This window comes from Coregonus clupeaformis, chromosome 14, assembly GCF_020615455.1.
Source record: "Coregonus clupeaformis isolate EN_2021a chromosome 14, ASM2061545v1, whole genome shotgun sequence".
NCBI classification, from domain to species: domain Eukaryota; kingdom Metazoa; phylum Chordata; class Actinopteri; order Salmoniformes; family Salmonidae; genus Coregonus; species Coregonus clupeaformis.
In genome coordinates, this window is record NC_059205.1 from 22,236,794 (window position 1) to 22,264,346 (window position 27,553).

General features: G+C 42.4%; 1 protein-coding gene across 1 annotated transcript; it reads left to right on the forward strand.

Annotated features, from left to right (window-relative positions):
* The first annotated feature begins 6,704 nt into the window (after positions 1-6,704).
* LOC121581362 (protein shisa-like-1a) lies at positions 6,705-25,662 on the forward strand. The gene is made up of 5 exons (XM_041896877.1): positions 6,705-6,714; positions 6,816-6,890; positions 6,994-7,098; positions 21,922-22,135; positions 25,332-25,662. Exons 1-5 carry the CDS (start codon positions 6,705-6,707, stop codon positions 25,660-25,662), a joined length of 735 nt encoding a protein of 244 aa, XP_041752811.1.
* Positions 25,663-27,553: the final 1,891 nt, after the last annotated feature.

Sequence of the window (27,553 nt, forward strand, 5' to 3'; positions counted from 1 at the left end):
ATCGGATGTCGTCAACCTTCTTTTCAAAGTGGTTGACGAAGTCATCCACAGAGAGAGAGAGGGAGGGGGGAGGATTCAGGAGGGAGGAAAATGTGGCAAAGAGCTTCCCTAGGGTTAGAGGCAGATGCTTGGAATTTAGAGTGGTAGAAGGTGGCCTTAGCAGCAGAAACAGATGAAGAAAATGTAGAGAGGAGGGAGTGAAAAGATGCCAGGTCGGCAGGGAGTTTAGTTTTCTTCCATTTCCGCTCCGCTGCCCGGAGCTCTGTTCTGTGAGCTCGCAGTGAGTCATCAAGCCACGGAGCTGGAGGGGAGGACCGAGCCGGCCGGGAGGATAGGGGACACAGAGAGTCAAAGGATGCAGAAAGGGAGGAGAGGAGGGTTGAGGAGGCAGAATCAGGAGATTGGAGGGAGAAGGATTGAGCAGAGGGAAGAGATGATAGGATGGAAGAGGAGAGAGTAGTGGGAGAGAGAGAGCGAAGGTTGCGGCGGCGCATTACCATCTGTGTAGGGGCAGAGTGAGTAGTGTGGGAGGAGAGCGAGAGAGAAAAGGAAACAAAGTAGTGGTCGGAGACATGGAGGGGAGTTGCAGTGAGATTAGTAGAGGAGCAGCATCTAGTGAAGATGAGGTCAAGCGTATTGCCTGCCTTGTGAGTAGGGGGGACGGTGAGAGGGTGAGGTCAAAAGAGGAGAGGAGTGGAAAGAAGGAGGCAGAGAGAAATGAGTCAAATGTGGACATAGGGAGGTTGAAATCCCCCAAAACTGTGAGGGGTGAGCCATCCTCAGGAAAGGAACTTATCAAGGCGTCAAGCTCATTGATGAACTCTCCAAGGGAACCTGGAGGGCGATAGATGACAAGGATATTAAGCTTAAATGGGCTAGTGACTGTGACAGCATGGAATTCAAATGAGGAGATAGACAGATGGGTTAGGGGAAAAATTGAGAATGTCCACTTGGGAGAGATGAGGATTCCTGTACCACCACCCCTCTGACCAGATGCTCTCGGGGTATGCGAGAACACATGGTCAGACGAGGAGAGAGCAGTAGGAGTAGCAGTGTTTTCAGTGGTGATCCATGTTTCCGTCAGCGCCAGGAAGTCGAGGGACTGGAGGTTGGCATAGGCTGGGATGAAGTCAGCTTTGTTGGCAGCAGAACGGCAGTTCCAGAGGCTGCCTGCGACCTGGAACTCCAGGTGAGGGGTGCGTGCAGGGACCACCAGGTTAGAGAGGCAGCAGCCGCGCGGTGTGGTGCGTTTGTGTAGCCTGTGCAGAGAGGAGAGAACAGGGATAGGCAGAGGCATAGTTGACAGGCTGTAGCAAATGGCTACAAAAATGCAGAGGAGATCGGAATGAAATGAGCTAAGCATCTGGGAGAGGAGAGAGCAGGGCCTCCCTCACCAAAAACTTCTACCTCAGAAACTAAAATTGTTTCACTGAACCACCCGAACAAAAACTCTCCCAACTTCCACCTTTAGAAATCAGAATTGTTGTGAACCACAGCGGTTCAATGTTTAAAGGAATAGACTCAACCCACTTTATTCAGCTAGCTAACTATGACACCATAGCTAACTAGCATGCTAGCATCCAATAACACACAGTTTAACACACAGTTTAGCACCAACACTTGGTCACAACAAACCACCAATAGTGTGTTAACTAGCTAACTAGCATGCTAGCATCCAGTAACACACAGTTTAGCACAAACACTTGGTCACAACAAACCACCAATAGTGTGATAACACACTAAACAGATCATTCGTGTCTGTGTCAAGTTCCTTTCATGACGCAGCAATGATTCAACGTTGGCTAGCTAGGACAAGTATATTGTATTTAGCTACTACAGTACAGTTAGCTGGTCGTGTTGGGTAGCTAGCAATAGCCACTGTGTTGACTTTGTTTGAAGAACGGCTAGCTAGCTAGCTTCGTGCTACACCCGGCACACAATGGCTACTGTGTTGACTCTGACTCTGTTCGAAAAACGGCTAGTTAGCTCGCCGTGCTACAGCCGGCACGGCCGAAGACACTGCCAACCTGCAGTAACTACCCACAACAACCCACGATACCTAGCTATGACGCCGTAGCTAACTAGCAAGCTAGCATCCATTAACACACAATTTAGCACCAATACTTGGTTACAACAAACTGCCAAGAGTGTGTTAGCACACTAAACCTGCAGTAACTACCCACAACAACCCACGATACCTAGCTATGACGCCGTAGCTAACTAGCAAGCTAGCATCCATTAACACACAATTTAGCACCAATACTTGGTTACAACAAACTGCCAAGAGTGTGTTAGCACACTAAACAGATAATTTATGTCCGTGTCTAGTTCCTTTCATAACGCATAACGCAGCAAAAATTAAACGTTGGGTAGCAGCACATTAACATTGGAAACAGCTCTCCACCGTTGCTAATCGTTACCAGTAGCTACCCGCTAGCTAGCTAGCCTCGTGCTTCGATACTAACCTACAATTACCTACGGAAACCTACAATAACAACAATACTAACCTATAATAAATACAATACATAACTACAACTAACTACCTACCTACGATCTAATACATGGAGCTATAGTCTGAGACTGTGCCCAAGAGGTTAAGAGCATGCTGGCCAACTGACTTTGATGATATAAAAAACTTGTTAGCAGGCGGTCATGTGAGATAACATACATGTAGGTCCTGATGGTACCAAGTATTTACATGCCATTGATCAGCGTGAGAATAAGGATCGGACCAGTGTTGAATTTGCAGTGAGCTCAGACATTTGTAATAGCAAGTGAAGATAGGAATGATCTGTATAGTGTCTTCACATTAATGTATCCAAACAATGATCTCACCATTGTACAGCTGACAGAACAACATGATAAGGGAGACATGCTGGGATAGGTTATAAGCACTGACCAAAGTAGATGTTTTCTCCTGAGTGGCGCAGTGGTCTAAGGCATTGCATCGCAGTGCTGACTGTGCCACTAGAGATCCTGGTTCGAATCCAGGCTCTGTCGCAGCCGGCTGCGACCGGGAGACTCATGGGCGGCGCACAATTGGTCCAGGGTAGGGGAGGGAATGGCCGGCAGGGATGTAGCTCAGTTGATAGAGCATGGCGTTTGCAACGCCAGGGTTGTGGGTTCGATTCCCACGGGGGGCCAGTATAAAAAAATATATATATGTATTCACTAACTGTAAGTCGCTCTGGATAAGTGTGTCTGCTAAATGACTAAAATGTAATGTAAATGTACTTGCAAATTGGTTCGCCACTAACAGACAGGCCTACCACGCATTCAACCAGATAGAGCTAATGTCAGAGTTTAGTGTGAACCCCTTTTAACTCCACCAAACACAGGATTTAATGTTCACCAGCATACAACCCCAAAACAGAAGACCAGGACAGGTAAGTATGCTCAAGGTACATTTTATACACTGCTCAAAAAAATAAAGGGAACACTAAAATAACACATCCTAGATCTGAATGAATGAAATAATCTTATTAAATACTTTTTTTCTTTACATAGTTGAATGTTCTGACAACAAAATCACACAAAAATTATCAATGGAAATCAGCTTTATCAGCCCATGGAGGTCTGGATTTGGAGTCACCCTCAAAATTAAAGTGGAAAACCACACTACAGGCTGATCCAACTTTGATGTAATGTCCTTAAAACAAGTCAAAATGAGGCTCAGTAGTGTGTGTGGCCTCCGCGTGCCTGTATGACCTCCCTACAACGCCTGGGCATGCTCCTGATGAGGTGGCGGATGGTCTCCTGAGGGATCTCCTCCCAGACCTGGACTAAAGCATCCGCCAACTCCTGGACAGACCTTGGTGGATGGAGCGAGACATGATGTCCCAGATGTGCTCAATTGGATTCAGGTCTGGGGAACGGGCGGGCCAGTCCATAGCATCAATGCCTTCCTCTTGCAGGAACTGCTGACACACTCCAGCCACATGAGGTCTAGCATTGTCTTGCATTAGGAGGAACCCAGGGCCAACCGCACCAGTATATGGTCTCACAAGGGGTCTGAGGATCTCATCTCGGTACCTAATGGCAGTCAGGCTACCTCTGGCGAGCACATGGAGGGCTGTGCGGCCCCCCAAAGAAATGCCACCCCACACCATGACTGACCCACCGCCAATCCGGTCATGCTGGAGGATGTTGCAGGCAGCAGAACGTTCTCCACGGCGTCTCCAGACTCTGTCACATCTGTCACGTGCTCAGTGTGAACCTGCTTTCATCTGTGAAGAGCACAGGGCGCCAGTGGCGAATTTGCCAATCTTGGTGTTCTCTGGCAAATGCCAAACGTCCTGCACGGTGTTGGGCTGTAAGCACAACCCCCACCTGTGGACGTCGGGCCCTCATACCACCCTCATGGAGTCTGTTTCTGACCGTTTGAGCAGACACATGCACATTTGTGGCCTGCTGGAGGTCATTTTGCAGGGCTCTGGCAGTGCCCCTCCTTGCACAAAGGCGGAGGTAGCAGTCCTGCTGCTGGGTTGTTGCCCTCCTACGGCCTCCTCCACATCTCCTGATGTACTGGCCTGTCTCCTGGTAGCGCCTCCATGCTCTGGACACTACGCTGACAGACACAGCAAACCTTCTTGCCACAGCTCGCATTGATGTGCCATCCTGGATGAGCTGCACTACCTGAGCCACTTGTGTGGGTTGTAGACTCCATCTCATGCTACCACTAGAGTGAAAGCACCGCCAGCATTCAAAAGTGACCAAAACATCAGCCAGGAAGCATAGGAACTGAGAAGTGGTCTGTGGTCACCACCTGCAAAACCAGTCCTTTATTGGGGGTGTCTTGCTAATTGCCTATAATTTCCACCTGTTGTCTATTCCATTTGCACAACAGCATGTGACATTTATTGTCAATCAATGTTGCTTCCTAAGTGGACAGTTTGATTTCACATAAGTGTGATTGACTTGGAGTTACATTGTGTTGTTTAAGTGTTCCCTTTATTTTTTTGAGCAGTGTATTATCGGGCATGCAAAAGTGACACTGCACACAGAATTATTCTGACATGGCACTGCAACAAGATAGTTATTCTCAGGGAAGGCACTGCAAATAATATGGTGAAAGGCACTACAATCTCGCTCTGGTGCTGCACACAATATGGGACCCACCCTTGGCCCTGTTCTACTCTGCCAACCCCTCTAACGGACTCTACTGCTATGGGACAAATAGGGAGGGGGAAAGACAGACAAGAGAACGTACAGAAACGTTGGAGATATGTTCGGTTTCTAGGGCCCGAAGAGAACAATTTCCCAAGAAAATAACGTCTCTGTATTCGATATCCACATCCGCAAAGCTATTTTGACCCAGCCAGTTGGGTTGCATGAATAACCCATTGGGATTACCCATCAGTTGGGTATTTTTTACTCTCATGCTTGATTGACCTAGTAGCTGGGTCTTTTTGAATATAATCCTTAGGTTTTTTTCAGGAGGTGTGGCTTATTAGGGGCTTGTCTTTGATGTAGATCTTATTGGCCACCCATGAGAGAAAATGTCATTCCTGTTCATCAAGTTTACATACTGCAATTCCAGAAACAAATGTTTTACACATACTTGTATAATATTAAGATTATTTATTACATATTATAATAAAGCATACCACCTAATGGGGTTTACATAGGCTTTTAGGGAACTCATACACTTCTATATGCATCATTGAAGTTACAAACATTTCAACATTCAACCTTAACGTGTAATAACTATGCAACAGAACACATGAACAGGAATTACATTTACTCTAATGGGTGGCTACAAATAACTATCTGAATACCACGCCCCTACTAAACTGCAGAGAATGAAGTTGGGTTACTTCTACGTTACTTTGGGTTACTCCTAAGTCATGATCTACAACATTGGGACCTTCCATTATGGAGCTTTTTTTTGGTGTGGATTTAGGCCTATACTGTACATTCTTATCAGTTGTGGTCCTCCATTGTATTCACCTTTCCTTATTTCTATTGTGGATTGTGTTTCTGTGCGTCAATGGAAAGTCTACAAAACTATGAGAAAACCAACCTTTGTATTGAATACATGGAATTGGATTGTGATTGCCCATAATTCTGCACCTTTGGATAGTTGTACTTCTAGTTTTGATCATCATGATTTAGTGACTGCAAAGAAAATGTATAGTTTTACTGGGATTTTTAGAAGACAGACTAACATTCTGTTTTGTCTGCTTGGACTCAAGAGATTATTATGGTTGCGTTAATCTTTAGCAGGCAGTCGAGTTTCATTTGATGAATGTATTTGCAATTTTGATGGTATAGTATAGTTTGATTAATGTATTTATGTTTTGAGAAGGCAACTACAATCTGAAAACACATTTACTGTTTTGCAAAAGGCCACAGAGTTCTGTGTCTTGAGGACTCTGTTCTGAAAATCAACAACATTGTTTCAAAGAAATGCCTGTATGTGAATGAGAAAAACTGTAACCAGATGGATTTCTGCCTGAGACAGTCACACAGACGTGTTATTTACCAGCAGGTACTCAGCAGCAGCTCAATACTGGGTCCTCGCTGGCGCTGCACTGGCTGGGGTAGGGCTGACATCTCAAAACTATCTGTATCTTTCTTTTCTGGATGATACTTTTTGTCTGTGTTCCCTGGCTCTCATTCAGTTACCACTGATCCTGCCTTGTAAGGTGAGCAGGACCTCTCTTCTTGGGCTGATAACATGGTGTTGTCACTAGACACATAGAATGTCTTTAGGTGGGTTACAGCTAATCTTTTTGGGGTGAACCATTGTTTGTCAGTTTCAGGAGATCTGTGAGGTAACTCGTGTGAACGATGACCTCTGTGTTCCTCTATAGGCATCACCCGGACCGTCCTGCACCCTGCAGCCATGACAAGAGAGGGCAGGAGGCGGAGCACGCTGCCTGAGGCAAGCTAGACCCTCTTTAACAGCCGTGATCTGCTGCCCAGATCCACTCTATTCCACTCCACTCCACTCCACTCCACTCTGCTCTACTCTACTCTACTTTACCCCAGAGCTGTCCCCCCTGCTGCCCATCCATGTGGATCCAGAGATGATAATGTATCACCGCTGGTCCTTCAACGTCCTGGTGGTCATCTTCCTTCTGCTCTCCACCGCAGGTCAGATCACGCTCTTATTTTGAGTGCCTAGTTTTACCCTAATACAGTGGGCTGAAACTCGTGGTTTACAGGCCACTAGTGATGTGCAGTTTGCAAACAATTTGTTATATTTAAACAACTGTTTTTACTTACTCGAGAGTCATGATACATTTTTCAGAGTGACTCGTTCATTTTAGTTAGTTTCACCTGCCAGTTGCAATGAATCCTTTAGCAGGATTAATATGCGCTTCTCCGGCTCATCGGCTCCAGAGACTAATCCGACTGCCAACTCATCTATCTATCAAATGTTCAAGCAGGAAAATAGATCATGCTGCTTGCAGCATAGAGAAGACAAATACATGCTTAGAACTGATAATTGAGCTCATGGTGCAAGAATGAATGTCATTAATTGAAAATAGAAAGTTTTCAATTGACACAGCGTTGTACAACCAAAGCATAGCCTACGCAGCCTGCCTCTGCTTAACAAACTCGAACTCGAGAACAAATCATTTGGGGAGCTGCTGCAGTTTGCAAACAATACAGTATATGCTTCTCTCCCTCACAGCAGTCGGGTCATTCCACAAAGAGTCATTCACAATCAAGTCCGGTTGCAGCCTCAACTAGACCTTGTTTCAAAGATATCAAGAAAAAATCATATTTGTATGCCTAGCAATGTACACTTTTGTCTCAGTCACAAATTAGTCTTTCTCGTTAATCTTTTGCCGGTAGGGTGTCTTGCATGCTCTGGGCATTACTGAATCAAATGAACAAATTGAGTCAAAAGATTTGTTCTGTTGACTGAACGAGTTGAAAAGATCAGTCAGTAAAAAGAGTTGAACTTCCCATCACTACAGGCCTAAACCATCTAAACTGGAACAACCATTTCAGTAATGGGTGTGATAGGTCCAACTAACAGATTGGATTAGTTTAGAAAAACGTACAGTATTTCATTTATATTTGTGTAGCATAAGATTAATTCATTAATCATTGTACATGCAAAAACATTGAAACAAACTATTTTAAAAAATCAACCTGCTATAGAGCATGCTGGGAAATATGATAATGATGGGCGTGGTATTTGTTGAGCTCTGGTTATTAATGCTGCGTTCATAACAAAGTGTTAATTACCAGTTGTGTAGTCGTAAATACCAGTTGGAGGTATTCACGTGCCATTGGCTAATGACCAACAAGCTGCATCAACCATAAACTAAAAGTACAGCTATCATGCTTGTAAATAAATTACAGTGTTCAAAAACATGTTAATAGATTGTTTTTCATAAAAATATATACAGTGAGGGAAAAAAGTATTTGATCCCCTGCTGATTTTGTATGTTTGCCCACTGACAAAGACATGATCAGTCTATAATTTGAATGATAGGTTTATTTGAACAGTGAGAGACAGAATAACAATAAAAAAATCCAGAAAAACACATGTCAAAAATGTTAGAAATTGATTTTTATTTTAATGAGGGAAATAAGTATTTGACCCCTCTGCAAAACATGACTTAGTACTTGGTGGCTAAACCCTTGTTGGCAATCACAGAGGTCAGACGTTTCTTGTAGTTGGCCACCAGGTTTGCACACATCTCAGGAGGGATTCTGTTCCACTCCTCTTTGCAGATCTTCTACAAGTCATTAAGGTTTCGAGGCTGACGTTTGGCAACTCGAACCTTCAGCTCCCTCCACAGATTTTCTATGGGATTAAGGTCTGGAGACTGGCTATGCCACTCCAGGACCTTAATGTGCTTCTTCTTGAGCCACTCCTTTGTTGCCTTGGCCGTGTGTTTTGGGTCATTGTCATGCTGGAATACCCATCCACGACCCATTTTCAATGCCCTGGCTGAGGGAAGGAGGTTCTCAACCAAAGAGCTCTCCAAGGATGTCAGGGACAAGATTGTAGACCTACACAAGGCTGGAATGGGCTACAAGACCATCACCAAGCAGCTGGTGAGAAGGTGACAAAAAAAATATATATATATATATAAAAATAAAAAATAAAAAAAATAAATAAAAAATGACAACAGTTGGTGCGATTATTGCAAATGGAAGAAACACAAAAGACTGTCAATCTCCCTCGGCCTGGGGCTCCATACAAGATCTCACATCGTGGAGTTGCAATGATTACCTCAACTACCTCAACTAGCCGGTGCCCCCGCACATTGACTCTGCAACGGTACCCCGCTGTATATATAGCCTCCCTACTGTCACTTTATTTTACTTCTGCTCTTTTTTTTCTCAACACTTTTTTTTGTTGTTGTTTTATTTTTACTTTTTTTGTTTAAAATAAATGCACTGTTGGTTAGGGGCTGTAAGTAAGCATTTCACTGTAATGTCTGCACCTGTTGTATTCGGCGCATGTGACCAATAAAATTTGATTTGATTTGATTTGATTATGAGAACGGTGAGGAATCAGCCCAGAACTACACGGGAGGATCTTGTCAATGATCTCAAGGCAGCTGGGACCATAGTCACCAAGAAAACAATTGGTAACACACTATGCCGTGAAGGACTGAAATCCTGCAGCACCCGCAAGGTCCCCCTGCTCAAGAAAGCACATATACAGGGCCGTCTGAAGTTTGCCAATGAACATCTGAATGATTCAGAGGAGAACTGGGTGACAGTGTTGTGGTCAGATGAGACCAAAATCGAGCTCTTTGGCATCAACTCAACTCGCCGTGTTTGGAGGAGGAGGAATGCTGCCTATGACCCCAAGAACACCATCCCCACCGTCAAACATGGAGGTGGAAACATTATGCTTTGGGGGTGTTTTTCTGCAAAGGGTACAGGACAACTTCACCGCATCAAAGGGACGATGGACAGGGCCATGTACCATCAACTCTTGGGTGAGAACCTCCTTTCCTCAGCCAGGGCATTGAAAATGGGTCATGGATGGGTATTCCAGCATGACAATGACCCAAAACACACGGCCAAGGCAACAAAGGAGTGGCTCAAGAAGAAGCACATTAAGATCCTGGAGTGGCCTAGCCAGTCTCCAGACCTTAATCCCATAGAAAATCTGTGTCGGGAGCTGAAGGTTCAAGTTGCCAAACGTCAGCCTCGAAACCTTAATGACTTGGAGAAGATCTGCAAAGAGGAGTGGAACAGAATCCCTCCTGAGATGTGTGCAATCCTGGTGGCCAACTACAAGAAACGTCTGACCTCTGTGATTGCAAGGGTTTTTCCACCAAGTACTAAGTCATGTTTTGCAGAGGGGTCAAATACTTATTTCCCTCATTAAAATGCAAATAAATTCATAACATTTTTGACATGCGTTTTTCAGGATTGTTTTGTTGTTATTCTGTCTCTCACTGTTCAAATAAACATACCATTAAAATTATAGACTGATCATGTCATTGTCAGTGTGCAAACTTACAAAATCAGCAGGGGATCAAATACCTTTTTTCCCTCACTGTATATGTGCTTTCTTGAACAGGGGGACCTTGCGGGCGCTGCAGGATTTCAGTCCTTCACAGCATAGTGTGTTACCAATTGTTTTCTTGGTGACTATGGTCACAGCTGCCTTGAGATCATTCACAAGATCCTCCCGTGTAGTTCTGGGCTGATTCCTCACCGCTCTCATGATCATTACAACTCCACGAGGTGAGATCTTGCATGGAGCCCCAGGCTGAGGGAGATTGACAGGTCTTTTGTGTTTCTTCCATTTGCGAATACTCGCACCAACTGTTGTCACCTTCTCACCAAGCTGCTTGGCGATGGTCTTGTAGTCCATTCCAGCCTTGTGTAGGTCTACAATCTTGTCCCTGACATCCTTGGAGAGCTCTTTGATCTTGTACATTGTGGAGAGTTTGGAATCTGATTGATTGCTTCTGTGGACAGGTGTCTTTTATACAGGTAACAAACTGAGATTAGGAGCACTCCCTTTAAGAGTGTGCTCCTAATCTCAGCTCGTTACCTGTTGTGATGTCACGAGAGGCTACACAGCTTTCAGCGGGATTGCTCAAGTAGTGCAAGGAGACCAGGTTCAACCAAAACAAGGATTTTATTAAAGGTCTTGGGAAACTAACGAAAGTATAACACAATACTGTTCTCTGGTGGCTCTTAAGGGTTAACAGTTCAGGGATGTCTCTTCCACATCCAAAATCATAACTCTCCCTCGCTCAAATAACTTTTCCCCAGTCTTACTGTCTTCCACGTTGCAGCTAGTGGCCAACCCAGCAAAACGTCCTTCCAAATGTCCCACACGTATTTCCACAGGTGCATATATCCAAAGGTGAGTATTTCCCCAAAGGTAAGTATCTCCAAATCCTTATATTCCTCCTGGAAGTGGACGTGCAGCACTCTTGTCCTCCAGAGAGCCCAGGTTGGAGACTGTGTTTCTTCACCCCCCCCCACACACCCTCTCAGTGTGTCTCTTCCCTTCCCAAACCTTCAGCTCATCAGCTCCTGATTTGTTTCAGCTGCGTGGGAAGATTGGCCATAGAGGGGTGGAGTTCCCGACCATACCAGCAGATGGAGCCATAGCTGTCTGGGTTTGCAGCCACCTCAGGGGGATGTAACGTCCCTCCAGGACACAGCCTCTCGTGACATCACACTGTATAAAAGACACCTGGGAGCCAGAAATCTTTATGATTGAGAGGGGGTCAAATATTTATTTACCTCATTAAAATGCAAATCAATTTATAACATTTTCGACACGTTTTTCTGGATTTATTTGTTGTTATTCTGTCTCTCACTGTTCAAATAAACCTACCATTAAAATTATAGACTGATCATCTCTTTGTCAGTGGGCAAACGTACAAAATCAGCAGGGGATCAAATACATTTTTCCCTCACTGTATAGGTAGTGAAACAAATGTGAACCAGCATCAAGACCGTTTACTATTATCCTAAAAACGTACAAGATGTTAACAACAACAAGCAACGGACAAAATTGAGACATTATAATTATACTGCGGCGCTGGAAAAAACAGGTGCTTTTCATTTCATATCCTAAAGACCTTTTCTTTCTTTTTGTACTTTTCTTCTCTTGTCTTGCAAATACTTGCATTTTATTCCTTGACGTTTTGCCTTCTTGGTTAAAGGATACCATATTTGAATACTGCCAAATAACTTTAATTGTAATTTAGGAGCTTTTTATGAGGGCAAAGGTAGGACTTTGAGAGTTTTTTGGCTTAATCTCTGACAATTCTGATTTATTTTGGCTATTACAGTTCTCTCTCTGTCTTTGTGCCCACGCTAACTGGTGATTAGGGTTTGTGGTTACTCATACAGGGTCATATTAAACGGTTTCCTGTATTAGCAGCTAGTTTGCCTTGAATTGGAATTCACGTTCAATCTCAATTCAACTATTCTGACATTAAATGACACCTGTTGAAATGGTACAAAGACGTACCACCTTCTAAACTTCTTGACTATAGCCAGACTCTTGCAGTAATCTTCCTCGATAGACTCAGGGCACTCTGCACGCGGAGATACAGCAGCTGTGAGAAGAGACTAATCTTGCAGTGGCTTGTGTATAGCCTTGTCTTCAACCTAAACTTCTTGCGATAACACAATAATTGCCTAAAATCTCCTCTCTGCAAACCAGCCTCCTCATCTATATGCAAATGACAGCCTGGCCTCATTTAGCTGCTTCTTTAGCCAGGTATGAATTGGTTGCAGAGAACATCTGAGACTAACAGATGAAGAAGGAGATACCAGGTTTGGGTAAGGCGGTGAGCTAATCACTGAACTTTAAAGGCTTCTTGGGGGGTTTGTGAAAGAAACAGAACTTTTGAAGTATAGTTGGCTTCCCGTCTTCACACCTGATTGCTGATGTGGGCTTATTGTTTTAGAAGTTTGACTTGTTTACCATTTGGAAAGTGTTTATTTTATTTTTATTTTAACCTTTCTTTTGACAGGGAATACATATTGAGACCTAGGTCTCTTTTCCAAATGTGCCCTTTATAATATAATATAAAAATACATGTTATACACAAATATATATACACATTAAAATACAAAAACACAGTCACACATAAAACATCACAAATTCAACTTGTAGTCCTTAGTCCAGTGACTACATATCCCTTGCTTTTGGGAACGCAAGATTACATTTGCAGTACAATATGACGTTGCTGCGTATAGCTATATGATATGATGCACCAAACACTAGCAGCAAACACAGCAGAAACATAGCTCTGTAAAATGACAAGCCCAGCTCATCATTACACTGTAAAAAATATATGTTGTTTTTACAGTAACTTACTGGCAGCAAGTTACCTGTAAATTACTGTAAAAAAAGGTACATCATATTACCGTAATTCCAAAAAACTTTGGTTGAACAGTACATTTCTTTGGAATTTAAGGTAACATACTGTACCTTTTTTTACAGTAACTTACAGGTAACTGGCTGCCAGTAAGTTATCGTAAAAACAACAGGATTTTTTTTACAATGTACTACATGCATCAAAGCGTTCTGCTGTTCTGCTGTCTGTGCACTTCTGTCATCCCTCATTATCACACACACACACTCATACACACACACACACACACACACTCTGCTCCACTCCCTCTGTCTACCTGTATGTCATACTGTTGGTATATGATATGTGACCACCCAGCAGTTGCTCTATGGCCATTCATTGGTAAGAGATAGGAGTTCAGCATTGAAGTCAGCCAAGATGCAGTCAATGCAATCAGATCCGTTCCTCTGCTATCTCAATGGTGATTGAGTAGATTTTGTAAATACTTTTTTACCTTTATTTTAACAAGGAAGACATATTGAAACCTAGGACTCTTTTACATATGTGCCCTGCATAATACAACATAAATATACAAATTATACCCAAAATATATATATATATATATATATATATATATATATATATATATATATATATATATATATATATATGTATATATATATATATATATATATACAATTTGATTAACATCTCTCAGTGCCACATGTTGTTTTACTCACGAGGGCTACTTGCGCTTCTCTAAATGGGGCCTCTGTCTCTTATTAGTGGCGTGACTCAAAAAATTATGTACATATGTACGTTAAAGAACAATCACACTCTGTATTGGCTATATTCACTATCCAGACATGCATCTGGAGTACAAAGTATCAATCATGTATATTCTGTTTTACCTTTATCATTTCATAACACATTATAAAACATATCAATTAATACTTAAACATGGTTTAAACATGTCTTCCGTAACCCATTCTCAACCACATACATTTAAGCATTTACCAACAGCCATCCTCCCTGACCCTTGAGATTATGTGCATGTGTCTATGTGTCAGGTCATAAGCACAAACAAATGATAACACTAGTTCCATTGTTACTCCAATCTCCACACAGCCACAACGAGGAGTTGTATCTCCATCACATATCATTGACGTACCCAGACCAGCTGCGGGGAGTTATCAGAAGCACAGCATTTGCACTAAAGAAATGTATCTGCTCTGTTTTAACCCTTTAATTAGTTCTTAATCCATAAGCATTTAAGGCAGGGTTCTTCAATTCCGGTCCTGGAGGGCCGAAACACTTCTGTTTTTTATTTCTACCTGGTAGTTAATTGCACTCACCTGGTATCCCAGGTCTGAATTAGCCCCTGATTAGAAGGAGAGGATGAAAAACAGAGGTGTTTCGGCCCTCCAGGACCGGAATTGAAGAACCCTGATTTAAGTCATATACAGTGGGGAGAACAAGTATTTGATACACTGCCGATTTTGCAGGTTTTCCTACTTACAAAGCATGTAGAGGTCTGTAATTTTTATCATAAGTACACTTCAACTGTGAGAGACGGAATCTAAAACAAAAATCCAGAAAATCACATTGTATGATTTTTAAGTAATTAATTTGCCTTTTATTGCATGACATAAGTATTTGATACATCAGAAAAGCAGAACTTATTGTTTGGTACAGAAACCTTTGTTTGCAATTACAGAGATCATACGTTTCCTGTAGGTCTTGACCAGGTTTGCATACACTGCAGCAGGGATTTTGGCCCACTCCTCCATACAGACCTTCTCCAGATCCTTCAGGTTTCGGGGCTGTCGCTGGGCAATACGTACGTTCAGCTCCCTACAAAGATTCTCTATTGGGTTCAGGTCTGGAGACTGGCTAGGCCACTCCAGGACATTGAGATGCTTCTTACGGAGCCACTCCTTAGTTGCCCTGGCTGTGTGTTTCGGGTCGTTGTCATGCTGGAAGACCCAGCCACGACCCATCTTCAATGCTCTTACTGAGGGAAGGAGGTTGTTGGCCAAGATCTCGCGATACATGGCCCCATCCATCCTCCCCTCAATACGGTGCAGTCGTCCTGTCCCCTTTGCAGAAAAGCATCCCCAAAGAATGATGTTTCCACATCCATGCTTCACGGTTGGGATGGTGTTCTTGGGGTTGTACTCATCCTTCTTCTTCCTCCAAACACGGCGAGTGGAGTTTAGACCAAAAAGCTCTATTTTTGTCTCATCAGACCACATTACCTTCTTCCATTCCTCCTCTGGATCATCCAGATGGTTATTGGCAAACTTCAGACGGGCCTGGACATGCGCTGGCTTGAGCAGGGGGACCTTGCGTGCACTGCAGGATTTTAATCCATGACGGCGTAGTGTGTTACTAATGGTTTTCTTTGAGACTGTGGTCCCAGCTCTCTTCAGGTCATTGACCAGGTCCTGCCATGTAGTTCTGGGCTGATCCCTCACCTTCATCATGATCATTGATGCCCCACGAGGTGAGATCTTGCATGGAGCCACAGACCGAGGGTGATTGACCGTCATCTTGAACTTCTTCCATTTTCTAATAATTGTGCCAACAGTTGTTGCCTTCTCACCAAGCTGCTTGCCTATTGTCCTGTAGCCCATCCCAGCCTTGTGCAGGTCTACAATTTTATCCCTGATGTCCTTACACAGCTCTCTGGTCTTGGCCATTGTGGCGAGGTTGGAGTCTGTTTGATTGAGTGTGTGGACAGGTGTCTTTTATACAGGTAACAAGTTCAAACAGGTGCAGTTAATACAGGTAATGAGTGGAGAACAGGAGGGCTTCTTAAAGAAAAACTAACAGGTCTGTGAGAGACGGATTTCTTACTGGTTGGTAGGTGATCAAATACTTATGTCATGCAATAAAATGCAAATTAATTACTTAAAAATCATACAATGTGATTTTCTGGATTTTTGTTTTAGATTCCGTCTCTCACAGTTGAAGTGTACCTATGATAAAAATTACAGACCTCTACATGCTTTGTAAGTAGGAAAACCTGCAAAATCGGCAGTGTATCAAATACTTGTTCTCCCCTCTGTAGGTGTTTCATTCTACAACATATGTACTAGAGAATCATACATAACATCTATTTTGTGCATGACACAAGTAATTTTTCCAACAATTGTTTACAGACAGATTATTTCACTTATAATTCACCGTATCACAATTCCAGTGGGTCAGAAGTTTACATACACTAAGTTGACTGTGCCTTTAAACAGCTTGGAAAATTCCAGAAAATGGTGTCATGGCTTTAGAAGCTTCTGATAGGCTAATTGACATAATTTGAGTCAATTGGAGGTGTACCTGTGGATGTATTTCAAGGCCTACCTTCAAAATCAGTGCCTCTTTGCTTGACATCATGAGAAAATCAAAAGAAATCAGGCAAGACCTCAGAAAATTTTTTTAGACCTCCACAAGTCTGGCTCATCCTTGGGAGCAATTTCCAAACACCTTAAGGTACCACGTTCATCTGTACAAACAATAGTACGCAAGTATAAACCCTATGGGACCACGCGTCATACCACTCAGGAAGGAGACGCGTTATGTCTCCTAGAGATGAACGTACTTTGGTTTGAGAAGTGCAAATAAATCCCAGAACAACAGCAAAGGACCTTGTGAAGATGCTGGAGGAAACAGGTACAAAAGTATCTATATCCACAGAAAAAAAGTCCTATATCGAGCCACAGCTCTAAAACCGCCATAAAAAAGCCAGACTACGGTTTGCAACTGCACATGAGGACAAAGATCGTACTTTTTGGAGAAATGTCCTCTGGTCTGATTAAACAAAAATAGAACTGTTTGGCCATAATGACCATCGTTATGTTTGGAGGAAAAAGGTGGTTGCTTGGAAGGAAGAACACCATCCCAACCGTGAAGCACGGGGGTGGCAGCATCATGCTGTGGGGGTGCTTTGCTGCAGGAGGGACTGGTGCACTTCACAAAATAGATGGCATTATGAGGAAGGAAACTTATGTGGATATATTGAAGCAACATCTCAAAACATCAATCAGAAAGTTTAAGCTTGGTCGCAAATGGGTCTTCCAAATGAACAATGACCCCAAGCATACTTCCAAAGTTGTGGCAAAATGGCTTCAGGACAACAAAGTCAAGGTATTGGAGTGGCCATCACAAAGTCCTGACCTCAATCCTATAGAAAATCTGTGGGCAGAACTGAAAATGTGTGTGCGAGCAAGGAGGCCTACAAACCTGACTCCGTTACACCAGCTCTGTCAGGAGGAATGGGCCAAAATTCACCCAACTTATTGTGGGAAAATTGTGGAAGGCTACCCGAAACGTTTGACCCAGGTTAAACAATTTTAAGGCAATGCTACCAAATACTAATTGAGTGTATGTAAACTTCTGACACACTGGGAATGTGATGAAATAAATAAAAGCTGAAATAAATAATTCTCTCTACTATTATTCTGACATTTCACATTCTTAAAATAAAGTGGTGATCCTAACTGACCTAAGACAGGGAATTCTTACTTGGATTAAATGTCAGGAATTGTGAAAAACTGAGTTGAAATTTATTTGGCTAAGGTGTATGTAAACTTCCGACTTTAACTGTATATACATACACACACACACAGTGCCGATTTTAGCATGTAAATCTTGGTGGGGCAAACAAACAAAAAATTAGGGGGATGCATACCAGCAAAGCCACTACACAACACAACACTAAACAATACATTAATTGCAATATAACGGTGACTGGCGGTGCCCACAAACTGTTAGGGCCTACATAAAGCTGTCTGAACAGCAGAGTCCCAACAGCAGCCCCAACACCTTACCATATCTACACCTGGCTATCAGCAGAGCCTTGTCTGGCAGCGAAACAGTTCATTCAGCCTCATTTACTTCCTTTAAAAAAAAACATAGCTGATATGGCTGACTTGCTTAAACAAACGTGGTTTCTACTGACAATTGAGGTGTATAAACTATGGCATAATGGGACGACAAGTGGATAAGAGGCAACCCGTAAATTTGATTAAGACATTAATAAGCGAGCTAGGACGGATGTAGTCAGTTTAACTATTTGTTTAGCACTTTTGAAATGTACAGCGACAGAATTCAGAACATGGGCCGTTCTTACAGTGTTCTCCCTGTACACCAAGTCAGAACCGTAGGATAAATAAAGGAGACATATAAACAGACAATGAAAGCTCTTACAATATTCAATGATTACATTTCTCCAAAACAGGCTATAGGCTACATGTGCACCACCAAGTCCGAACAGAAGGCAAAATTAAGAGGGGAAAATAGACCAAATTACAAGGATGAGGCACCTAACAGTTTACTCCACAACATACCCTTTGTATTACTTTCTTAGCTACAGTATACATATCTCTCTGGCATATTACATCATTTATGCAGCAGTGTACAATACATTTTTGGACTCACCTTGTTGTGCTGTGCTCACTTGAACAGGAATGTGTCGTGGCGGTCCTTCTTGTGGGCAAATTCTGTCATCAAACTTTGTCATCAAAGTCTGGCATTCTCTGGATTTATGGTGCTTTCAAGACAACTGGGAACTCTGAAAAAAACAAGGGCGAATCATGATGACGTCAGTGATCTTCAGGTCTTAGCTCTAGAAAGAGGCCCGAGGTTCCCGATTTACAATTCCGAGTTGGATGACCTTTCAAAACTTATTTTCCCAGTCGGAGCTCGTTTTTTCCCAACTTCCCAGTTGTCTTGAACTCACTGAAGTCAGATTTCCCAGTTCTGAGTTAACAGTTGTTTTGAGCGTGGCAGAAATCATGCTGGATTGACAGCATGGCCAATGTTGAATGTTTATAATTTTACGCTTGGAAAAGTGACCTGTAAACCCAGAATTGGGACCACACACCCACTCCACTGAATAGCAGGCTAGTGATTGCTTTACAACGCTTGCAGTTAGTAAGCCACTGATTCCTTTCAAACCACTCATTGTTGAATTTGCAATTTCCAACTTGTTGTGTAATGTTTATGTCCAATGGCCGATGAGCACCGATACGGTCTATAATTTCTCTTCATTATTTCTCTTCATATGACAAGGATTAAAAAGGATTTGCCAGTAGATTGTGGACTTGATGATGACTGCTAGCTAAGATTTTGAAAGTATGATGTTGACATGATCAGTCCAATCAAAACTACTGTAGATATAACGTGATTTGACGTCATTTTATCTGTGGCCAATGTCCTTGAGCCTTCTTGGATGGGCACTTCTAATGTAACTCTATTGCAGCACCCAAAGGGCTTGAATTTTTTAGCTCTACCTGTAAATTTGGCAGTGACGTAGTGTCCCCATGAGTGACAGAACACTGAGCCAATCAAGGCGCAACTAGAGAACACAGAAAGCACCTGCATTTTGGAGCTGCCTTACTCAAGAAAGCACAAAAGAGACCGTGTTTGTATGGAGGCTTTATTAACTCAATGATTTTTTATTTTATTTTACATTGTTTGCAAACTGATATGTGACACGTATTAATGCCAAAATAACATGCAAAACAGGCAACCCCACCTGAATGATGGGTCGCCACTGCACACACATTAAAATACAAAAATACAGTCATGGGAAGCACAAAATAAAACATCACAAATCACACAGAAAAACAGCTACATTCCGCCACAAATACAGTGGGGAAAAAAAGTATTTAGTCAGCCACCAATTGTGCAAGTTCTCCCACTTAAAAAGATGAGAGAGGCCTGTAATTTTCATCATAGGTACACGTCAACTATGTCAGACAAATTGAGAATTTTTTTTCCAGAAAATCCCATTGTAGGATTTTTTATGAATTTATTTGCAAATTATGGTGGAAAAAAAGTATTTGGTCACCTACAAACAAGCAAGATTTCTGGCTCTCACAGACCTGTAACTTCTTCTTTAAGAGGCTCCTCTGTCCTCCAGTCGTTACCTGTATTAATGGCACCTGTTTGAACTTGTTATCAGTATAAAAGACACCTGTCCACAACCTAAAACAGTCACACTCCAAACTCCACAATGGCCAAGACCAAAGAGCTGTCAAAGGACACCAAAAACAAAATTGTAGACCTGCACCAGGCTGGGAAGACTGAATCTGCAATAGGTAAGCAGCTTGGTTTGAAGAAATCAACTGTGGGAGCAATTATTAGGAAATGGAAGACATACAAGACCACTGATAATCTCCCTCGATCTGGGGCTCCACGCAAGATCTCACCCCCGTGGGGTCAAAATGATCACAAGAACGGTGAGCAAAAATCCCAGAACCACACGGGGGGACCTAGTGAATGACCTGCAGAGAGCTGGGACCAAAGTAACAAAGCCTACCATCAGTAACACACTACGCCGCCAGGGACTCAAATCCTGCAGTGCGAGACGTGTCCCCCTGCTTAAGCCAGTACATGTCCAGGCCCGTCTGAAGTGCATTTGGATGATCCAGAAGAGGATTGGGAGAATGTCATACGGTCAGATGAAACCAAAATATAACTTTTTGGTAAAAACTCAACTCGTCATGTTTGGAGGACAAAGAATGCTGAGTTGCATCCAAAGAACACCATACCTACTGTGAAGCATGGGGTTGGAAACATCATGCTTTGGGGCTGTTTTTCTGCAAAGGGACCAGGACGACTGATCCGTGTAAAGGAAAGAATGAATGGGGCCATGTATCGTGAGATTTTGAGTGAAACCCTCCTTCCATCAGCAAGGGCATTGAAGATGAAACGTGGCTGGGTCTTTCAGCATGACAATGATCCCAAACACACCGCCCGGGCAACGAACGAGTGGCTTCGTAAGAAGCATTTCAAGGTCCTGGAGTGGCCTAGCCAGTCTCCAGATCTCAACCCCATAGAAAATCTTTGGAGGGAGTTGAAAGTCTATGTTGCCCAGCGACAGCCCCAAAACATCACTGCTCTAGAGGAGATCTGCATGGAGGAATGGGCCAAAATACCAGCAACAGTGTGTGAAAACCTTGTGAAGACTTACAGAAAACGTTTGACCTGTGTCATTGCCAACAAAGGGTATATAACAAAGTATTGAGAAACTTTTGTTATTGACCAAATACTTATTTTCCACCATCATATGCCAATAAATTCATAAAAAATCCTACAATGTGATTTTCTGGAAAAAAAATTCTCATTTTGTCTGTCATAGTTGACGTGTACCTATGATGAAAATTACAGGCCTCTCTCATCTTTTTAAGTGGGAGAACTTGCACAATTGGTGGCTGACTAAATACTTTTTTCCCCCACTGTAAGTCCCCAATCAATACTTTAAATTGCCCGAACGGCACCAAAACATCAAGATTAAATGTATTTTGAATTATGTTCCAGCAATATGATGCATTAAAACTAAAAGCAGATTTACCTAGCTCGGTGGAGACCCTAGGAACCTTGAGTGAACCAATCATGTGAACCGGTTAGGCAACTCAAGTTGTATACTTCAACAGCAAAATTAGAAGTTTATGAAGTAGGGCCTTGTAAACAAGAAGGGAGTAATGTAGAGATCTACAGGTCTTTAGGAAAGTCCAGCCAACCTTTTGACACAGGATGCAGTGATGAGTATATGTCATGAGTCTGTTGCTTATCACATCACTACCATTCTACAAAAAGTTAGACATGTTGCCACAACATCATTCAACATAATTTGATTCTGTGTTTTTCTCCACAGCTCTCTCCGCACACTTCCGGGTGTGCGAGCCATACTCCGACCACAAGGGGCGCTACCACTTTGGGTTCCACTGCCCGCGTCTCTCGGACAACAAGACCTACATGTTCTGCTGTCATCATAACAACACTGCCTTCAAGTACTGCTGCAATGAGACAGAGTTCCAGAACTTCATGCAGCTCAACCTCACCACCAGCTCTGATGGCTTCTCACACAAGTGAGTCCAGAGTCAACAGTGGAGCAGATGTGCTGCATTCATTCACACATTTGTGTTTCATTACTTTAGTTTGTAATGCAGAAGTCCTCTCTAAGAGTGGAATCGTTGACAAGACTGATTCTGTAACATTTCCTTAGAAGTTCTTCTAAAAAGGCTGGTAGTGTACAAGTGGCCTATAATCTATGTGCAATGGTTAAAGGGACATTTCAAAATGTTTCAACATCCTCTCCAGCACCACCCCAACATCAACGTATATGAAAACGGTACGTTTCTATGTTTTGTAGTAAAACAAGATAGAGGAAAATAAGTGTTTCCAATGACATCATCAACCTATTAGTAGACTGTTATTAGGCAATTAGTAGGCAATGCCTACTCATAATTGGTTAAAATCACATGAAGCACACCGATGATGTCATTGGAAACACTTATCTCCCTCTATCTTTTTCCCACAAAACATAGAAACGCAGTTGATGTTGGGGTGGTGCTAGAGATGATGAATATAACAAGGCTTGCAGACTCTGTAACATACCTTTTGGAAAGTTTCCTCTGAAGAGGTTTGCAGTGTGTACAAATGAGAAAGTAAAAGCTTTTTGGGTGGACTGAACCCAAACCCATATCCAACGCAGCCGCACTTTGTCCCTGTAGTGCCCTTTAGGCTGCTCAAGAGGAATACTCTAGTCTAACATTAAGAATGTAATACTTTGGCCAGGAGTGTGCCGACTACTACAGTATCCTACAGTATCCTAAGGAGCAGACAGCTACACATGCTGAGGAGTCTGAGTACTCAAATAACCAAATATAAACTCTTATGATGCGTCCCAAATGGCACCCATAGAGCTCTGGTCAAAAGTAGGGAATAGTCTTATATTTGGGATACAGACGTAATAAGTATTGAGAAGTGTTGAGGGGAAATGGAATTTGTATCAGCATACTGCCGGACATCGCCTTAGCATATATCCCTTTGTGTAAACTATAATCATATACACAGAAAATTCTCCAGTGTTAAATCAACACTGACAGTGTTACATTTAAACTGGTCCAGTATCTACACGGGTCCACACTTTTCAGTGTTGAATTAACACACTGCTTAGTGTAAAGCCTTATTTGCATATTTCCCAGGGTGCCTTGCCTTTTGAGTGAATTGTACCACCCACGACTGTATTTTATTGTGACAGAGACATGGTTGTTGCATTCATCCATTTTCAGTCCTGTGGCCTTCACCAAGTGAAATCGTAAGCAAATATGTTTCTTTAAAATACAATTATTAAACATAATATAACTAGCATTTATTAAGGCCTTATTTTGAGGGCCTAATTTTACCCTAATACAGTGGCCTGAAACTTAAGGTTATCAGGCCTGCAAGTCACATTATGATGGCTTGCGAAGTGATGTGTAATTCCTGTTGGAATGTGATATGTAATTCCTAGTGGGGATATCAAACATTTTGGATTTTTTTTTACCCGCAATTCAGAAATACTGCCGGGTTGGGAAGAGTAAGAGGTAAATTAATCACTAATCAGAAATATATAATAATCTTCAGAAAAAAAGTCACAGAGGGTGCACGGAAGGGCATGTCAAAATGCAGAATTTTGACACTTTAGCAAGTCTTTATTCATATTGAAAATTTGATTTATTGAATTCTCCGTGTGGTCTATAATAAAGGGCAATTCATTTAATGAAACAGGCTTTTAAAATGCAATACAGGTGCATAATTTCTACTTAACACATCAAATATACTGATTTCGTGGAACGACCCAGTACACGTTAAGTTCTGCCCATTGGATATTGGTTGCAATGCTCTCGTCAAGTTTATTTGTTTATTTGTCATATGCACATGAAAAGACAGGACCGATTAATGTCTCATGTTTTGTTTTAGTCGTTTTTGTAGTCATTTAAATGCATTGCTTTTGGTATGTGTCAAGTAGAAAAAAAATGCATCTTGACAAACTATATTGTAGCGGCAGCAGCCTATTAGAAGGCTTGGATGCGTGGCTTGTTGGGGCGTGCTTTTAGGCCTCCCATGAGACGGATTGTCATGCCAGTTAATTTGTTATGTTGTGTTCTGTGGTTAAATGATGTGCTTGTACCCAGCCAGTTCTGCAGTCTTATTGAGATAGGTGTGATATATAGATTGACTTAATTGTGTTGAGACAGGTCTAGAGAGAGTACTTGGTAAAAGTAAAGTACTCCCCCAAAAAGTTCATAGGCCTTTTTATTCAAGGTGTATGGCAAGGGGACAGTTAAGAGAGTAGAGTAATGTTGGATAGGCATGTATGAATTCTAATCAACAAAAATGCATATAGCTAGGTCTACTGCATCACATTAATGACAGAGCATGTAGATAATTCTATAAATTATATGGCTTGCTGAGGTTAGAGTTATAGTTAGCATTGGTTCCAGTGTGATGTAAGCGTAGAAATTCAATTTTACAGTTCACACTCCTGGACCCTGGTAAAACGTAGTGCACTATATAGGGCATAGAGTGACATTTCACAGTTTACGCAGTAGGCTCTGGTTCATCCTACTAGGCTGCTCTGGGTCTCAATGAAACAGAGCTTCAGCTCTTTGGCCAACTGTAGAGGATATATGTAAGACCCCTTAGCCACAATTTTCTTAAACCCTGTTACACACACTCTGCTCAACATATTTGCTTCTCTCTCTCTCTCTCTCTCTCTCTCTCTCTCTCTCTCTCTCTCTCTCTCTCTCTCTCTCTCTCTCTCTCTCTCTCTCTCTCTCTCTCTCTCTCTCTCTCTCTCTCTCTCTCTCTCTCTCTCTCTCTCTCTCTCTCTCTCTCTCTCTCTCTCTCTCTCCTAATTCCTGACCCTCTCTTTTTTTCTCTCTTCTTCCTGCCAAACCAATCTCCTCCTATACCCATGAAATGCAATTACAGGACTTGGGCTATCTTACACACCTCTGACATTGCTTATAATTGGATCAATTGATTGACGCAAATACAAATGTTAATCCATTTACACCATCTGAGAACCGAGAGCATCTTCTACATCCCTAAAACTTTGCATTTATTAGGGGCATTAGCCTCGAACTCGATTTATTGCAACACAATAACAAAGGGAAATACAAACTGTTTGCTAATCGTCTGTGTGAGAGACAAATGATCTCTGGGATGGTTTTAGACTAATACTTATTATTTCTGTCTCTCTTTTTCCCTCTTCTCTTCCTTCTCCCCTACAATCAGTAACTACACAGCTCTGATCGGCGTATGGATCTATGGTTTCTTTGTCATGGTACTACTTGCCTTAGACTTTCTCTACTACTCAGCTATGAACTATGACCTCTGCCGGGTCTATCTGGAAAAATGGGGTCTGGGTGGTCGGTGGTTGAAGCAGGCAAGCAGCCAGTGGCACGTACAGACCCAAGCCCAGGACGGAGAGCAGTCCCAGAGGCAGAGAAGCACGGACCCCCCTGGACCACACCACCATCACCACCCCAGACACAGCCTCAGAGGAGAGAGAGGAGAGGCACAGAGCCCCACGCTACACAGCTTTCCGACCTCCACAGCCTGGTAAGGACAGAGTGCTAGGGGTTACATGCATAGTTAAATTTTTCCCTGTCTCTAATAGGAATTGAAATTCACTTCCTGAACTTGACTGACCTAAAATGCTATCGTCACCAATGTTCCCTCACATTTTTTCCAGCACTGAGCAAATTTCAGGTCTTGTGAGCGGAAACTTTAATTTAGCTAGTATTCTGTGCTACTTCTGGCACGTGTTAACTGTGAACGCTGAGGCTGTACCCACTTTAAGTTACAGTTTCAGACAGTGGCCAATATTCTATTGTGGCTATTTGAGCATAACGTAGGTCTACCAGAGTGACCTATCAACAATAAATAATAATATACCATTTAGCAGACGCTTTTATCCAAAGCGACTTACAGTCATGCGTGCATACATTTTTTGTGTATGGGTGGTCCCGGGGATCGAACCCACTACCTTGGCGTTACAAGCGCCGTGCTCTACCAGCTGAGCTACAGAGGAAACTAATGGAGCAGCTGCCATAACATTTACACATGGATATAGTGGGTGACTTCTATGATATCGCCTACAATAGCCAATATGTAGTGTTCAATCTAGGTCTACATTCCATGAGACTTTTTAAAAACATTATGCACATTATGACAAACATTTTAACATGTCCAAAAGCTCAAATCAGTTTATTAAAATAAGAAATGATCTGTAACACAATTGGCCAAATAGGTGACTGAAAATTGCATTGTATCGTGTTATATGATGCAAGAAGTAGCCTAGCAGTTAGAGCGTTGGGTCGGTAACCGAAAGGTCGCTGGTTTGAATACCCGAGCCGACAAGGTGAAGAATATGTCTATGTGCCCTTGAGCAAGGCACTTAACCCTAATTTTCTCCAGGGGTGCCGTTCTACTACGGCTGACCCTGTAAAACAAAATATTAAACTGCACCTATCCGGTGTTAACGACAATAAAACATAGACCGTGCATCTGGAAAGTATTCAGACCCCTTGAAAAAAGAATAAATCAAATGTAATGTTGTAGGAGAAGAGGATCATTGGCCCGTGATCTTGAGGGTGAATCCTGGACCGATTTGAGAAGCAGTAGCAGCGGTGATGAAGGATCCAGAGCCATGATGAGTTCCAGTACCTTGTCATTGATTGCCAGCATCAATGTTGAACAGAGGTTCGCCAGGTGCCTCTCATGCTCAGCATACAAGTAGGATAACATAAAATAGGGAGGACAAGCAGTGTTAGTTCTAGTGATGACGACTGATGTTCCATGCTAGTTCTTTCATCTAGGGGCGTATGAGAGTACGGTTAACATATGTGTCCATAATGCAAACTGAACTTAAGAGCTCATGCAAGATAAAAGGGAAGGAACATTTAGTGTATTACAGACTGAAGAACCTGTAAAAGCCATCATACGACCGCCTCTGGAAAAGTCTAATGTAAACAACACTGTTGCCTTAACTGTTGCCCTAACTTGTGCTACTGAGAGAGGAGAGATACTCTTTGATATGCATGTTGGTCGCTTCCCCGTAGGCCATGAGTAGTGGACAGATGGATCCTGAGCACCGAAGGATCCTGACACCCAAAATGAACTGAATCCCTGCTATCAGACCATGATAAAGAAATGCTGCATTTACCTGACTGAAATGTGGAATAGAAAAGGCATACAGTGAGGGAAAAAAGTATTTGATCCCCTGCTGATTTTGTACGTTTGCCCACTAACAAAGAAATATCAGTCTTTAATTTTAATGGTAGCTTTATTTGAACAGTGAGAGACAGAATAACAACAACAAAAATCCAGAAAAACACATGTCAAAAATTTTATGAATTGATTTGCATTTTAATGAGGGAAATAAGTATTTGACCCCTCTGCAAAACATGACTTAGTACTTGGTGGCAAAACCCTTGTTGGCAATCACAGAGGTC

What these genes read in the sequence shown, in the direction of transcription:
- LOC121581362 (XM_041896877.1), top strand. An exon ending in GAGCACGCTGCCTGAGGCAA is followed by an intron (nt 6,891 to 6,993) that starts GCTAGACCCTCT and finishes ACTTTACCCCAG; the next exon opens with AGCTGTCCCCCCTGCTGCCC. An exon ending in TCTGATGGCTTCTCACACAA is followed by an intron (nt 22,136 to 25,331) that starts GTGAGTCCAGAG and finishes CCCTACAATCAG; the next exon opens with TAACTACACAGCTCTGATCG.